This window comes from Oncorhynchus gorbuscha, linkage group LG20 (genome assembly GCF_021184085.1).
Source record: "Oncorhynchus gorbuscha isolate QuinsamMale2020 ecotype Even-year linkage group LG20, OgorEven_v1.0, whole genome shotgun sequence".
NCBI lineage: Eukaryota > Metazoa > Chordata > Actinopteri > Salmoniformes > Salmonidae > Oncorhynchus > Oncorhynchus gorbuscha.
Genome location: NC_060192.1, coordinates 40,714,149 through 40,731,648, shown reverse-complemented (window position 1 = coordinate 40,731,648; position 17,500 = coordinate 40,714,149). Strand labels below are relative to the sequence as shown.

Sequence of the window (17,500 nt, the reverse complement as noted above, 5' to 3'; positions counted from 1 at the left end):
AAAATCACATTGTAGGATTTTTAATGAGTTTATTTGCAAATTATGGTGGAAAATAAGTATTTGGTCAATAACAAAAGTTTATCTCAATACTTTGTTATATACCCTTTGTTGGCAATGACAGAGGTCAAACGTTTTCTGTAAGTCTTCACATGGTTTTCACACACTGTTGCTGGTATTTTGGCCCATTCCTCCATGCAGATCTCCTCTAGAGCAGTGATGTTTTGGGGCTGTTGCTGGGCAACACGGACTTTCAACTCCCTCCAAAGATTTTCTATGGGGTTGAGATCTGGAGACTGGCTAGGCCACTCCAGGACCTTGAAATGCTTCTTACGAAGCCACTCCTTCGTTGCCCGTGCGGTGTGTTTGGGATCATTGTCATTCTGAAAGACCCAGCCACGTTTCATCTTCAATGCCCTTGCTGATGGAAGGAGGTTTTCACTCAAAATCTCACAATACATGGCCCCATTCATTCTTTCCTTTACAAGGATCAGTCATCCTGGTCCCTTTGCAGAAAAACAGCCCCAAAGCATGATGTTTCCACCCCCATGCTTCACAGTAGGTATGGCATTCTTTGTCCTCCAAACACAACGATTTGAGTTTTTACCAAAAAGTTATATTTTGGTTTCATCTGACCATATGACATTCTCCCAATCTTCTTCTGGATCATCCAAATGCTCTCTAGCAAACTTCAGACGGGCCTGGACATGTACTGGCTTAAGCAGGGGGACACATCTGGCACTGCAGGATTTGAGTCACTGGCGGCATAGTGTGTTACTGATGGTAGGCTTTGTTACTTTGATCCCAGCTCTCTGCAAGTCATTCACTAGGTCCCCCCGTGTGGTTCTGGGATTTTTGCTCACCGTTCTTGTGATCATTTTGACCCCACGGGGTGAGATCTTGCGTGGAGCCCCAGATCGAGGGAGATTATCAGTGGTCTTGTATGTCTTCCATTTCCAATTGCTCCCACAGTTGATTTCTTCAAACCAAGCTGCTTACCTATTGCAGATTCAGTCTTTCCAGCCTGGTGCAGGTCTACAATTTTGTTTCTGGTGTCCTTTGACAGCTCTTTGGTCTTGGCCATAGTGGAGTTTGGAGTGTGACTGTTTGAGGTTGTGGACAGGTGTCTTTTATACTGATAACAAGTTCAAACAGGTGCCATTAATACAGGTAACGAGTGGAGGACAGAGGAGCCTCTTAAAGAAGAAGTTACAGGTCTGTGAGAGCCAGAAATCTTGCTTGTTTGTAGGTGACCAAATACTTATTTTCCACCATAATTCGCTCTGGATAAGAGCGTCTGCTAAATGACTTAAATGTAAATGTAAATGTAAATAATTTACAAATAAATTCTTTAAAAATCCTACATTGTGATTTTCTGGATTTTTTTTCCATTTTGTCTGTCATAGTTGAAGTGTACCTATGATGAAAATTACAGGCCTCTCTCATCTTTTTAAGTGGGAGAACTTGCACAATTGGTGGCTGACTAAATACTTTATTGCCCCACTATAAGTATTCAGACCCTTTACTCAGTACTTTGTTGAATCACCTTTGGCAGCGATTACAGCCTTGAGTCTTCTTGGGTATGACGCTACAAGCTTGGTACACCTGTATTTGGGGAGTTTCTCCCATTCTTCTCTGCAGATCCTGTCAAGCTCTGTCAGGTTGGATGGGGAGCGTTGCTGCACAGCTATTTTCAGATCTCTCCAGAGAAGTTAGATGAAGTTCAAGTCCGGGCTCTGGCTGGGCCTCTCAAGGACATTCAGAGACTTGTCGCAAAGCCACTCCTGCGTTGTCTTGTCTGTGTTCTTAGGGTCGGTGTCCTGTTGGAAGGAGAACCGTCCTGAGCGCTCTGGAGGAGGATCTCTCTGTACTTTGTTCTGTTCATCTTTGCCTCGATCCTGACTATTCTCCCAGATGCTGCCAACACCACCATGCTTCATCGTAGGGATGGTGCCAGGTTTCCTCCAGATGTGATGCTTTGTATTCAGGCCAAAGAGTTCAATCTTGGTTTCATCAGACCAGAAAATCTTGTTTCTCATGGTCTGAGATTCTTTAGGTGCCTTTTGGCAAACTCCAAGCAGGCTGTCATGTGCCTTTTACTGAGGAGTGGCTTCCGTCTGGCCACTATACCATAAAGGCCTGATTGGTGGAGTGCTGCAGAGATGGTTGTCCTTCTGGAAGGTTCTCCCATCTCCACCGTGGAAATCTCTAGCTCATTCAGAGTGACCATCAGGTTCTTGGTCACCTCCCTGACCAAGGCCCTTCTCCCCTGATTGCTCAGTTCGACCGGGGGGCCATATCTAGAAAGAGTCTTGGTGGTTCCAAACTTCTTCCATTTAAGAATGATGGAGGCCACTGTGTTCTTGGGGACCTTCAATGCTGCAGAATGATGGAGGCCACTGTGTTCTTGGGGACCTTCAAAGCTGCAGAATGATGGAGGCCACTGTGTTCTTGGGGACCTTCAAAGCTGCAGAATGATGGAGGCCACTGTGTTCTTGGGGACCTCCAAAGCGGCATAATTTTTGTATTACCCTTCACCAGATCTGTGCCTCGACACAATCCTGTCTCTGAGCTCTGCGGACAATTCCTATGACCTCATGGCTTGGTTTTTGCTCTGACATGCACTGTCAACTGTGAGACCTTATGTAGACAGGTGTTTGCCTTTCCAAATCATGTCCAATCAATTGCATTTACCACAGGTGGACTCCAATCAACTTGTAGAAACATTTCAAGGATGATCAATGGAAACAGGATGCACCTGAGCTCAATTTGAGTCTCATAGCAAAGGGTCTGAATACTTATACTTTTGTTTTTTTAAATAAATTTGCTAAATCAATTAACAGCGTTAACTAACAGCATCAATTAAGAGCATTCCATTTCCCTATACATCAATTTAATTCAGAATTCTAGAGCAGTTCTTAAATTCTGAGTCTATTCAACTCATCTTGAATTCCAATTCTAAACCAATTAAAAACTACAATTCCCAATTCAATATTCTGCCACACCAATTCACATAATTAAAATAATCTCAATTTCCTTTTCTACGTAAATTCTAAACTACAATTCCCAATTTAATATTTTCCCTCTCTAGAGCCATTCCCTGAATTTAAATTCATTCACTTCTCTAAATTCGAAACAAACTTCCTCAACGCATATGGAAGATTTCAAATAGCAATTCAACCTCTGAAAGAAATTAGGAATTTGAAATTATTTATACTTTTGATACTTAAGTATATATTTAGAAGCAAATACTTTTAGACTTTTACTCAATTAGTATTTTACTGGGGTGACTTCCACTTTTACTTGAGTAACTTTCTATTAAGGTATCTATACTTTTACTCAAGTAGGGACATTCAAGTATGACAATTGGGTTCTTTTTCCACCACTGCCGATTGCTTCTGCCAAATTTAATGTCCGGCCCTGTCCGAAACCAGAAATAACTTCCTTTGTTAGTAAATTCATTACCTGCTCCTCTCGGTCTGTCACTCCCTCCCTGCGCACAGGCAGCTCGCTCGGCATGCGCTCTGCTCATGGCAGATTTGAGTATGTGAGTATCCATAGCAACGGCTCGATGAAGAGACATGAGAGTTAGCTGTTAGCTACATTTCATCACTCTAAACTCAGACTAAACTCTGTGAAATAATCTCTTCTGTTTTATATTTGATGAGGTTGAAACACTTCTGACACCATGTTATGATGTTAGTCAGATATGACTGTTACTGTGCAGCAGAACACGAGCAAATGGCTTAAACATGTTGGTGATCTAGTGATAGCTGAGCCCTGACCTCACCCTAGTTATTGATGAGACAACAGGCCTTACCCATCCCTAGTTATTGATGAGACAACAGACCCATCCCTAGTTATTGATGAGACAACAGACCCTACCCATCCCTAGTTATTGATGAGACAACAGACCCTACCCATCCCTAGTTATTGATGAGACAACAGACCCATCCCTAGTTATTGATGAGACAACAGACCCATCCCTAGTTATTGATGAGACAACAGACCCTACCCATCCCTAGTTATTGATGAGACAACAGACCCATCCCTAGTTATTGATGAGACAACAGACCCATCCCTAGTTATTGATGAGACAACAGACCCTATTGATGAGACAACAGACCCTACCCATCCCTAGTTATTGATGAGACAACAGACCCATCCCTAGTTATTGATGAGACAACAGACCCATCCCTAGTTATTGATGAGACAACAGACCCATCCCTAGTTATTGATGAGACAACAGACCCTACCCATCCCTAGTTATTGATGAGACAACAGACCCTACCCATCCCTAGTTATTGATGAGACAACAGACCCTACCCATCCCTAGTTATTGATGAGACAACAGACCCATCCCTAGTTATTGATGAGACAACAGACCCTACCCATCCCTAGTTATTGATGAGACAACAGACCCTACCCATCCCTAGTTATTGATGAGACAACAGACCCTACCCATCCCTAGTTATTGATGAGACAACAGACCCTACCCATCCCTAGTTATTGATGAGACAACAGACCCTACCCATCCCTAGTTATTGATGAGACAACAGACCCTACCCATCCCTAGTTATTGATGAGACAACAGACCCTACCCATCCCTAGTTATTGATGAGACAACAGACCTTCCCTACCCATCCCTAGTTATTGATGAGACAACAGACCCATCCCTAGTTATTGATGAGACAACAGACCCATCCCTAGTTATTGATGAGACAACAGACCCATCCCTAGTTATTGATGAGACAACAGACCCATCCCTAGTTATTGATGAGACAACAGACCCATCCCCCTAGTTATTGATGAGACAACAGACCCTACCCATCCCTAGTTATTGATGAGACAACAGACCCTACCCATCCCTAGTTATTGATGAGACAACAGACCCATCCCTAGTTATTGATGAGACAACAGACCCATCCCTAGTTATTGATGAGACAACAGACCCTACCCATCCCTAGTTATTGATGAGACAACAGACCCTACCCATCCCTAGTTATTGATGAGACAACAGACCCTACCCATCCCTAGTTATTGATGAGACAACAGACCCTACCCATCCCTAGTTATTGATGAGACAACAGACCCTACCCATCCCTAGTTATTGATGAGACAACAGACCCTACCCATCCCTAGTTATTGATGAGACAACAGACCCTACCCATCCCTAGTTATTGATGAGACAACAGACCTTACCCATCCCTAGTTATTGATGAGACAACAGACCTTACCCATCCCTAGTTATTGATGAGACAACAGACCCATCCCTAGTTATTGATGAGACAACAGACCCATCCCTAGTTATTGATGAGACAACAGACCTTACCCATCCCTAGTTATTGATGAGACAACAGACCCTACCCATCCCTAGTTATTGATGAGACAACAGACCCTACCCATCCCTAGTTATTGATGAGACAACAGACCCTACCCATCCCCCTAGTTATTGATGAGACAACAGACCCTACCCATCCCTAGTTATTGATGAGACAACAGACCCTACCCATCCCTAGTTATTGATGAGACAACAGACCTTACCCATCCCTAGTTATTGATGAGACAACAGACCCTACCCATCCCTAGTTATTGATGAGACAACAGACCCATCCCTAGTTATTGATGAGACAACAGACCCTACCCATCCCTAGTTATTGATGAGACAACAGACCCATCCCTAGTTATTGATGAGACAACAGACCCATCCCTAGTTATTGATGAGACAACAGACCTTACCCATCCCTAGTTATTGATGAGACAACAGACCCTACCCATCCCTAGTTATTGATGAGGCAACAGACCCTACCCATCACTAGTTATTGATGAGACAACAGACCCTACCCATCCCTAGTTATTGATGAGACAACAGACCCTACCCATCCCTAGTTATTGATGAGACAACAGACCCTACCCATCCCTAGTTATTGATGAGACAACAGACCCTACCCATCCCTAGTTATTGATGAGACAACAGACCCTACCCATCCCTAGTTATTGATGAGACAACAGACCCATCCCTAGTTATTGATGAGACAACAGACCCTACCCATCCCTAGTTATTGATGAGACAACAGACCTTACCCATCCCTAGTTATTGATGAGACAACAGACCCATCCCTAACCTGATGTATGATGTCGGGGTTCGTCGAGCAGCAGAGATCTAAGTGGAATTCCTCTCTCCATGAAATGAATGAGAGGTTTATTAATTCAGGAGTGTTGGTGTTGAACATCCCAAACAGTCATTCTGATTCCCGATATAAATTAACCTTTTTGAGTTACTAAAACGTCAACCAAAATATTTTTTCCTAGATACAAATGCAATTTCGGTGGGCAAAAAAATACATTTTTCCCTCATGTAAAACTTTCAGGAATTCTGGAAAGACAGACGATGACGTGGAACTCACCTTGACTGACGGTCTTTGAAAACTTATTGAGATTATCTCCGAAAATTTCCTGATAAAAAAAAAGCAACTCAAACAACATTGAAATTGCATGTAACATCTAATCCTGTCATACAGCACATTATGGTTTCACAAATGAGTTGTTTATCCAACTGTTTGGTTATTGTAACAGCAACAATATAGACAACATGTGAAACCCAAACCGCTACACCACATGACCAAAGGTTTTGGAACATTGCTGCTGGACTTGGTTCCATTCAGAGCATTAGTGAGGTCGGGCACTGATGTTGGGCGATTAGGCCTGACTCACAGTCCAATTCATCCCAAAGGTTTTCGATGGGGTTGAGGTCAGGGCTCTGTGCAGAACAGTCAAGTTCTTCCACACCGATCTCGACAAAACATTTCTGTATGGACCTCGCTTTGTGAACGGGGGGGGGCATTGTCATGTTGAAACAGGAAATGGCCTTCTCCCAAACTGTTGCCACATAGTTGGAAGCACAGAATCGTCTAGAATAACATATCGTCTAGTATGTTGTAGCGTTAAAATTTCCCTTCACGGATGCCTAGACCCAACCATGAAAACCAGCCCCAGACCATTATTCCTCCTCCTCCAAACTTTACAGTTGGCACTATGTTTTTGTGCAGGTAGCATTCTCCTGGCATCCGTCAAACCCAGTATGTGTCCGTCGGACTGCCAGATGGTGAAGCGTGATTCATCACACCAGAGAACGTGTTTGTGTATGGAGATTGCACATGGCTGTGTGCTTGATTTGTATACACCTGTGAGTGACATGTATGTTGTTGTAATAATGAGCCTAATCCAGATATGTAAAGGTGTCCACATACTTTTGTATATATAGTGTATTTGCTGACACACTGTAGTTCCCATTTAGTTACCAGGTGACTAGCTACCTAGCTACGTAAACCACGCCCCCTCTGTGATGTTGGTTACGAGGCGGTACTTATTTAAATTAGGTAAGAGAATAAGACGTTACCATTGGTGTATTAATAATCCCGCCTCCATCCCTCCTCCTGTATTCGATGGTGTTTCACATGGGGGAGGGACCAGTCATTTGATGACCAATCTTTATCAATATAGAAGCAACAGTCATTTGATGACCAATCTTTATCAATATAGAAGCAACAGTCATTTGATGACCAATCTTTATCAATATAGAAGCAACAGTCATTTGATGACCAATCTTTATCAATATAGAAGCAACAGTCATTTGATGACCAATCTTTATCAATATAGAAGCAACAGTCATTTTTCATACTTTGGTTGTCCTACTTGGTTTTGGTTTCATCCAAATGATTTTGACTGTTTGGGACCTTTAATAGTGTCATTTTTATTCTGTGTAGAGTAAAACAATGCAAACACCCAAAACCACGCCCCTCATTATCATATTTCCCAGCATGCTTTCTTGCAGGTTGATTTCTAGAATTGTGTGTGTCTATATCTGTGTTTTTGTATGCACGTTGATTAATTAATTGATTGAAATGTATTTATAAAGCCCCTTCTTACATCAGCTGATATCTCAAAGTGCTGTACAGAAACCCAGCCAAAAACCCCAAAACAGCAAGCAATGCAGGTGTAGAAGCAGAGTGGCTAGGAAAAACTCCCTAGAAAGGCCAGAACAAGGAAGAAACCAGGCTCCGAGGGGTGGCCAGTCCTCTTCTGGCTGTGCCGGGTGGAGATTATAACAGAACATGGCCAAGATGTTCAAATGTTCATAGATGACCAGCATGGTCAAATAATAATCACAGTGGCTGTAGAGGGAGCAACAGGTCAGCACCTCAGGAGTAAATGTCAGTTGGCTTTTCATAGCCGATTGTTCTGAGTTAGAGACAGCAGGTGTGGTAGAGAGAGCGAGTCCAAAACGGCAGGTCCGGGACAAGGTAGCACGTCCGGTGAACAGGTCAGGGCTCCATAGCCGCAGGCAGAACAGATGAGTCATCAGGTCAGGTAGTCCTGAGGCATGGTCCTAGGGCTCAGGTCCTCCGGGAGGGAGAGAGAACTAGAGAGAGCATACTTAAATTCACACAGGACACCAGATAAGACAGGAGAAGTACTCCAAATATAACAGACTGACCCTAGCCCCCCGACACATAAACTACTGCAGCATAAATACTGGAGGCTGAGACAGGAGAAGTACTCCAAATATAACAGACTGACCCTAGCCCCCACATAAACTACTGCAGCATAAATACTGACACATAAACTACTGCAGCATAAATACTGGAGGCTGAGACAGGAGAAGTACTCCAAATATAACAGACTGACCCTAGCCCCCCGACACATAAACTACTGCAGCATAAATACTGGAGGCTGAGACAGGAGAAGTACTCCAAATATAACAGACTGACCCTAGCCCCCCGACACATAAACTACTGCAGCATAAATACTGGAGGCTGAGACAGGAGAAGTACTCCAAATATAACAGACTGACCCTAGCCCCCGACACATAAACTACTGCAGCATAAATACTGGAGGCTGAGACAGGAGAAGTACTCCAAATATAACAGACTGACCCTAGCCCCCCGACACATAAACTACTGCAGCATAAATACTGGAGGCTGAGACAGGAGAAGTACTCCAGATATAACAGACTGACCCTAGCCCCCCGACACATAAACTATGCTATAAATAACATACATTTTTTTTAACCTAAAAAAAAAACTAAATGCATCTTGGATTTATTCAACCCATTACTGAGATGGTTGTTCCAGTTTAGATGGTTTAGGGAATCATTTTTCTGTCCAATACTCCTACCTTGGCTCCCATTCTAAATGCAATAATATTACTTGCTTGATATGGCCTGCAAACCAGGAGTTTCAGGGTAAAACTAGGCTGTTGTGGTAATAGTCTGATGATATTTTAATGTATTGTCACAAAGGGTTAAATTACAAGGATTAAATATTCACGTATCCTCTCTCCTCTCACGACTACAGGGTTGATGCAACAACCAGATCTTTGTCACTAGCAAACACAGTCATCGGTGGTAATTCCAACATTCAATAAAGGCAATCGGGGGATATTTGCAAATATTCGCGGACATTAGCATATATCCCAGTGTGCCTTTAGAGTGAAAGTTAGAATTACCACCCATGTCTGTGTGTACTATTGACAAAGACTTAGCCATTTGCATCATTGCATTCCCTTACATGTTTAGCTTCTATGAATTGCTATAAATACAATAAGGTTCATCTTTCATTGCCTGTTAACTGCCTGTCACAGCAGCATGATGTTTTTGACCTTCTCAATTATGACGACCTTCAGGGTGGGTTCTAATTCCTACTGAAATTAATCCAAAATGTTGTCTTTGTAATATTTTGAATAGTTCGTCGTCCACCGTTTGCATTCAGACTAATAGCCAGGTTGGGAGCATGAAGTTGACAAGACAACCTAAAACAGGCTCCACCATCTAAATAATGACTGTAAATAAATCCAACCACGAACAGATTAGAGTCGTTTTTTTTTTAAGTGTATGTTATTTATTATAGTATGAATAAAAATCTATGTTCAACCAAAAACACTGAAATAGAAACACAGATTTGGAAAATAATTAATTGAAATACATTTTTTATATTTCATTATCCAAAACGATTTATAAAAAAATATGATGTGCTACATAATATGAACAACATTAAATGTACTAAAAAACAGCATGCTGGGAAATATGTTAATCAGCTCTGACACCACTTTACATATTTTCCATGGCTAAAAATAAGCAATCCACCCTTACGTGAAAAAGCTTATGCATGAATGACTTCAAGTCGCTTTGGATAAAAGCGTCTTCTAAATTAATTTATGTTGTAGAATTATAAAGCAATGCAGAATAATTGAGTTGAACAATACTCATGGAAATTGGAATTTTTCCACCATATATAAGTACAAAATGACAAAGTTCATAGACAAGGAAACCAATATGTGTCACGTTTTATCAAGGTGGGTGGAATCAGAGGCAGAGAGAGAGAGGTTTCAGATATTTGACAGTTTATTCTCCGGCGCACAAAAAACACGGTCCACCCAACACACAGGGTGAATAATCCACCGGTCCACCCAACACACAGGGTGAATAATCCACCGGTCCACCCAACACACAGGGTGAATAATCACACGGTCCACCCAACACACAGGGTGAATAATCACACGGTCCACCCAACACACAGGGTGAATAATCACACGGTCCACCCAACACACAGGGTGAATAATCCACCGGTCCACCCAACACACAGGGTGAATAATCCACCGGTCCACCCAACACACAGGGTGAATAATCCACCGGTCCACCCAACACACAGGGTGAATAATCCACCGGTCCACCCAACACACAGGGTGAATAATCACACGGTCCACCCAACACACAGGGTGAATAATCACACGGTCCACCCAACACACAGGGTGAATAATCCACCGGTCCACCCAACACACAGGGTGAATAATCCACCGGTCCACCCAACACACAGGGTGAATAATCCACCGGTCCACCCAACACACAGGGTGAATAATCCACCGGTCCACCCAACACACAGGGTGAATAATCCACCGGTCCACCCAACACACAGGGTGAATAATCCACCGGTCCACCCAACACACAGGGTGAATAATCCACCGGTCCACCCAACACACAGGGTGAATAATCCACCGGTCCACCCAACACACAGGGTGAATAATAGATCGGAGAATAAAACACAAGCACTACACCAAATGACATGAATACAAAAAACAATCCCGCACAAAGCAAGGGCGGGACAACCTACTACATATAAGGACGTTAATTAAACTAAAATACACACAGGTGAAACTAATAAGACAAAACCAACAGACGAACGAAAAAGGGATCGGTAGTGGCTAGTAGGACGGTGACGACGACCGCCGAGCACCGCAGGGGAGCCAACTTCGGCGGAAGTCGTGACAGTATGTCTGAGCTAACCCTTTAATTGGAACAAGAAATATATTACAACTCATTGGAAAACATTTCAAAACATAATGTATATACTGTAATGTATATAATTATAATTATTGTATAGTTTTAAAACAAAGTTTGCATTCCATTTCAGTGCTGAAAGCATTAACTCCATTTCAGTGCTGAAAGCATTAACTCCATTTCAGTGCTGAAAGCATTAACTCCATTTCAGTGCTGAAAGCATTAACTCCATTTCAGTGCTGAAAGCATTGACTCCATTTCAGTGCTGAAAGCATTGACTCCATTTCAGTGCTGAAAGCATTAACTCCATTTCAGTGCTGAAAGCATTAACTCCAGTGACTGGAATTTGATTTGAAAAATGGAACATAATACAATTCCAGTTCTAACCCTAACCCTAACCCTAACCATAACCCAATTCCATTCTAATTCCATTCTAATTCCATTCTAATTCCATTCCAATTCCATTCCATTCCATTCCATTCCAATTCCATTCCAATTCCATTCTAATTCCATTCTAATTCCATTCTAATTCCATTCCAATTCCATTCCATTCCAATTCCATTCCAATTCCATTCTAATGCCATTCTAATTCCATTCCAATTCCATTCCAATTCCATTCCCATTCTAATTCCATTCTAATTCCATTCTAATTCCATTCCAATTCCATTCCATTCCCATTCCATTCCCATTCCATTCTAATTCCATTCTAATTCCGTTCCAATTCCATTCCATTCCAATTCCATTCTAATTCCATTCTAATTCGATTCTAATTCCATTCCAATTCCATTCTAATTCCATTCCAATTCCATTCCAATTCCATTCCAATTCCATTCTAATTCCATTCTAATTCCATTCCAATTCCATTCTAATTCCATTCTAATTCCATTCTAATTCCAATTCCATTCCAATTCCATTCCAATTCCATTCCAATTCCATTCCATTCCAATTCCATTCTAATTCCATTCTAATTCCATTCCAATTCCATTCCAATTCCATTCCAATTCCATTCCATTCTAATTCCATTCCAATTCCATTCTAATTCCATTCTAATTCCATTCTAATTCCATTCCAATTCCATTCCATTCCATTCCATTCTAATGCCATTCCAATTCCATTCCAATTCCATTCCATTCTAATTCCATTCCAATTCCATTCTAATTCCATTCCAATTCCATTCCAATTCCATTCCAATTCCATTCTAATTCCATTCCAAGAATGTATTTATTTTCCAATTCAGATTGAAGTCCAATTCAGACAATCTAAATTCAAAATCAAATCCAATTCCATTCCATGGATGTTTTTATTTTAAAATGTCCAATTCAGACAGTCTAAATTTCAAATCAATTACCTTTTTTTTGTTAAGATTGCTGCAATTCCAAATCAATTCGAAGTAAAATTCTCCATTTCCTGCATGCATTCTAGAATTTAAATTTGGAATAGGAAAAAAAATTGGAATCAACCCCAACCCTTGTATGTTCACAGTTGGAAGTCCCTCTCTCTCTTCTCTCTCTGTCTCTCTCTGTCTCTCTCTAACTCGCTCTCCCCTTTCTCTCTCTCTCTCTCTCTCTCTCTCTCTCTCTCTCTCTCTCTCTCTCTCTCTCTCTCTCTCTCTCTCTCTCTCTCTCTCTCTCTCTCTCTCAGTCTCTCTCGGTCTCTGTCTCTCTCACTGTCTCTCTCTCTCTCTCTCTGTCTCTCTCTCTCTCTGTCTCTCTCTGTCTCTCTCTCTTGCTCTCCCCTCTCTCTCTCTTTCGCTCTCTCTGTCTCTCTCTCTGTCTCTTCTCTCTCTCTCTCTCTGTCTCTCTCTCTGTCTCTCTCTCTGTCTCTCTCTCTTGCTCTCCCCTCTCTCTCTTTCGCTCTCTCTGTCTCTCTCTCTGTCTCTCCTCTCTCTCTCTCTCTGTCTCTCTCTCTGTCTCTCTCTCTCTCTCTCTCTCTGTCTCTGTCTCTCTCTCTCTCTCTCTGTCTCTCTGTCTCTCTGTCTCTCTCTCTCTCTCTCTCTCTCTCTCTGTCTCTCTCTCTCTCTCTGTCTCTCTCTTGCTCTCCCCTGTCTCTCTCCCTTCCTGTACTGCCCAGGGATAGTTGTATTAAGTGCATTTAGCTGCTGTTGTTGACATATTGTGTGTGGTGAAATAAGATGTTATCATTGTTATTGTTTGTGATAAAATCCATTAGTAAATTAGCTATTCTCTCTATCTCTCTTTCTCTGTCTCTCTCTCTGTCTCTCTCTCTCTCTCTCCCCTCGTCTAGCTTTGAGAGATAACCGTATCGAGCTGGTCCGAGCGTCGTGGTCGGAGCTGACCATTAGTATCAGTGAGGTGACACTGGCTGACGAGGGGATGTACACCTGTTCTCTATTCACCATGCCTGTGAAGACCGCCAAGGCCTACCTTACTGTACTGGGTGAGTGTAGCTCCGGATAGCATGGAGTGTACTCACACATACAAGAACACACACACACACACTGGCTGGAGCCAGGGACGGACTGGGACCAGACACACTGGGGCCAGGGACGGACTGGGACCAGACACACTGGGGCCAGGGACGGACTGGGACCAGACACACTGGGGCCAGGGACGGACTGGGACCAGACACACTGGGGCCAGGGACAGACTGGGACCAGACACACTGGGGCCAGGGGCGGACTGGGACCAGACACACTGGGGCCAGGGACGGACTGGGACCAGACACACTGGGGCCAGGGACAGACTGGGACCAGACACACTGGGGCCAGGGACGGACTGGGACCAGACACACTGGGGCCAGGGACGGACTGGGACCAGACACACTGGGGCCAGGGACGGACTGGGACCAGACACACTGGGGCCAGGGACGGACTGGAACCAGACACACTGGGGCCAGGGATGGACTGGGACCAGACACACTGGAGCCAGGGACGGACTGGGACCAGACACACTGGAGCCAGGGGTGGACTGGGACACTGGGGCCAGGGACGGACTGGGACCAGACACACTGGAGCCAGGGACGGACTGGGACCAGACACACTGGAGCCAGGGACGGACTGGGACCAGACACACTGGAGCCAGGGACGGACTGGGACCAGACACACTGGAGCCAGGGGCGGACTGGGACCAGACACACTGGGGCCAGGGTCGGACTGGGACCAGACACACTGGGGCCAGGGATGGACTGGGACACTGGGGCCAGGGACGGACTGGGACCAGACACACTGGGGCCAGGGACGGACTGGGACCAGACACACTGGAGCCAGGGACGGACTGGAACACTGGGGCCAGGGGCGGACTGGGACACTGGGGCCAGGGACGGACTGGGACCAGACACACTGGGGCCAGGGACGGACTGGGACCAGACACACTGGGGCCAGGGACGGACTGGAACACTGGGGCCAGGGGCGGACTGGGACCAGACACACTGGGGCCAGGGACGGACTGGGACCAGACACACTGGAGCCAGGGACGGACTGGGACCAGACACACTGGAGCCAGGGGCGGACTGGGACACTGGGGCCAGGGACGGACTGGGACCAGACACACTGGGGCCAGGGACGGACTGGGACCAGACACACTGGAGCCAGGGACGGACTGGGACCAGACAGACTGGGGCCAGGGACAGACTGGGACCAGACACACTGGGGCCAGGGACAGACTGGGACCAGACACACTGGGGCCAGGGACGGACTGGGACCAGACACACTGGAGCCAGGGACGGACTGGGACCAGACACACTGGGGCCAGGGACGGACTGGGACCAGACACACTGGGGCCAGGGGCGGACTGGAACACTGGGGCCAGGGACGGACTGGGACCAGACACACTGGGGCCAGGGGCGGACTGGGACACTGGGGCCAGGGACGGACTGGGACCAGACACACTGGGGCCAGGGACGGACTGGGACCAGACACACTGGGGCCAGGGACGGACTGGGACCAGACACACTGGAGCCAGGGACGGACTGGGACCAGACACACTGGAGCCAGGGGCGGACTGGGACACTGGGGCCAGGGACGGACTGGGACCAGACACACTGGGGCCAGGGACGGACTGGGACCAGACACACTGGGGCCAGGGACGGACTGGGACCAGACACACTGGAGCCAGGGGCGGACTGGGACACTGGGGCCAGGGACGGACTGGGACCAGACACACTGGAGCCAGGGGGCCAGGGACGGACTGGGACCAGACACACTGGGGCCAGGGACGGACTGGGACACTGGGGCCAGGGACGGACTGGGACCAGACACACTGGGGCCAGGGGCGGACTGGGACACTGGGGCCAGGGGCGGACTGGGACCAGACACACTGGGGCCAGGGGCGGACTGGGACACTGGGGCCAGGGGCGGACTGGGACCAGACACACTGGAGCCAGGGACGGACTGGGACCAGACACACTGGAGCCAGGGACGGACTGGGACCAGACACACTGGAGCCAGGGGCGGACTGGGACACTGGGGCCAGGGGCGGACTGGGACCAGACATACTGGAGCCAGGGACGGACTGGGACCAGACACACTGGGGCCAGGGACAGACTGGGACCAGACACACTGGGGCCAGGGACGGACTGGGACCAGACACACTGGGGCCAGGGGCGGACTGGAACACTGGGGCCAGGGACGGACTGGGACACTGGGGCCAGGGGCGGACTGGAACACTGGGGCCAGGGGCGGACTGGGACACTGGGGCCAGGGGCGGACTGGGACACTGGGGCCAGGGACGGACTGGGACCAGACACACTGGGGCCAGGGACGGACTGGGACCAGACACACTGGGGCCAGGGACGGACTGGGACCAGGGGCCACTGGGACACTGGGGCACTGGAGCCACTGGGGCCAGGACTGGGACACTGGGGCCAGGGACGGACTGGGACACTGGGGCCACTGGGACCAGACACACTGGGGCCAGGGACGGACTGGGACCAGACACACTGGGGCCAGGGACGGACTGGGAACAGACACACTGGAGCCAGGGGCGGACTGGGACACTGGGGCCAGGGACGGACTGGGACCAGACACACTGGAGCCAGGGACGGACTGGGACCAGACACACTGGGGCCAGGGACGGACTGGGACACTGGGGCCAGGGACGGACTGGGACCAGACACACTGGGGCCAGGGGCGGACTGGGACACTGGGGCCAGGGGCGGACTGGGACCAGACACACTGGAGCCAGGGACGGACTGGGACCAGACACACTGGAGCCAGGGACGGACTGGGACCAGACACACTGGAGCCAGGGGCGGACTGGGACACTGGGGCCAGGGGCGGACTGGGACCAGACATACTGGAGCCAGGGACGGACTGGGACCAGACACACTGGGGCCAGGGACAGACTGGGACCAGACACACTGGGGCCAGGGACGGACTGGGACCAGACACACTGGGGCCAGGGGCGGACTGGAACACTGGGGCCAGGGACTGGGACTGGGGCCAGGGGCACTGGGGCCAGGGGCCAGGACTGGAACACTGGGGCCAGGGGCGGACTGGGACACTGGGGCCAGGGACGGACTGACGGACTGGGACACTGGGGCCAGGGGCGGACTGGGACACTGGGGCCAGGGGCGGACTGGGACACTGGGGCCAGGGGCGGACTGGGACACTGGGGCCAGGGACGGACTGGGACACTGGGGCCAGGGGCGGACTGGGACACTGGGGCCAGGGGCGGACTGGGACACTGGGGCCAGGGGCGGACTGGGACACTGGGGCCAGGGGCGGACTGGGACACTGGGGCCAGGGACGGACGGACTGGGACACTGGGGCCAGCCAGGGGCGGACTGGGACACTGGGGCCAGGGGGACGGACTGGGACACTGGGGCCACTGGGGGGGACGGACTGGGACTGGGACACTGGGGCCACTGGGGCCAGGGGCGGACTGGGACACTGGGGCCAGGGGGGGACTGGGACACTGGGGCCAGGGGCGGACTGGGACCAGACACACTGGGGCCAGGGGCGGACTGGAACACTGGGGCCAGGGGCGGACTGGGACACTGGGGCCAGGGGCGGACTGGGACACTGGGGCCAGGGGCGGACTGGGACACTGGGGCCAGGGGCGGACTGGGACACTGGGGCCAGGGGCGGACTGGGACTCTGGAGCCAGGGGCGGACTGGGACCAGACACACTGGGGCCAGGGGCGGACTGGAACACTGGGGCCAGGGGCGGACTGGGACACTGGGGCCAGGGGCGGACTGGGACACTGGGG

General features: G+C 48.1%; 1 protein-coding gene across 3 annotated transcripts in view; it reads left to right on the top strand.

Annotated features, from left to right (window-relative positions):
• cadm2a (cell adhesion molecule 2a) overlaps positions 1-17,500 on the top strand; it is an 895,315-nt gene that overhangs the window by 733,827 nt on the left and 143,988 nt on the right. For all 3 annotated transcript variants that reach the window (XM_046317256.1, XM_046317254.1, XM_046317255.1), the window contains exon 4: positions 13,577-13,729. In XM_046317256.1, the coding sequence (XP_046173212.1) occupies positions 13,577-13,729 (153 nt within the window). The remainder of the gene's footprint in view (positions 1-13,576; positions 13,730-17,500) is intronic.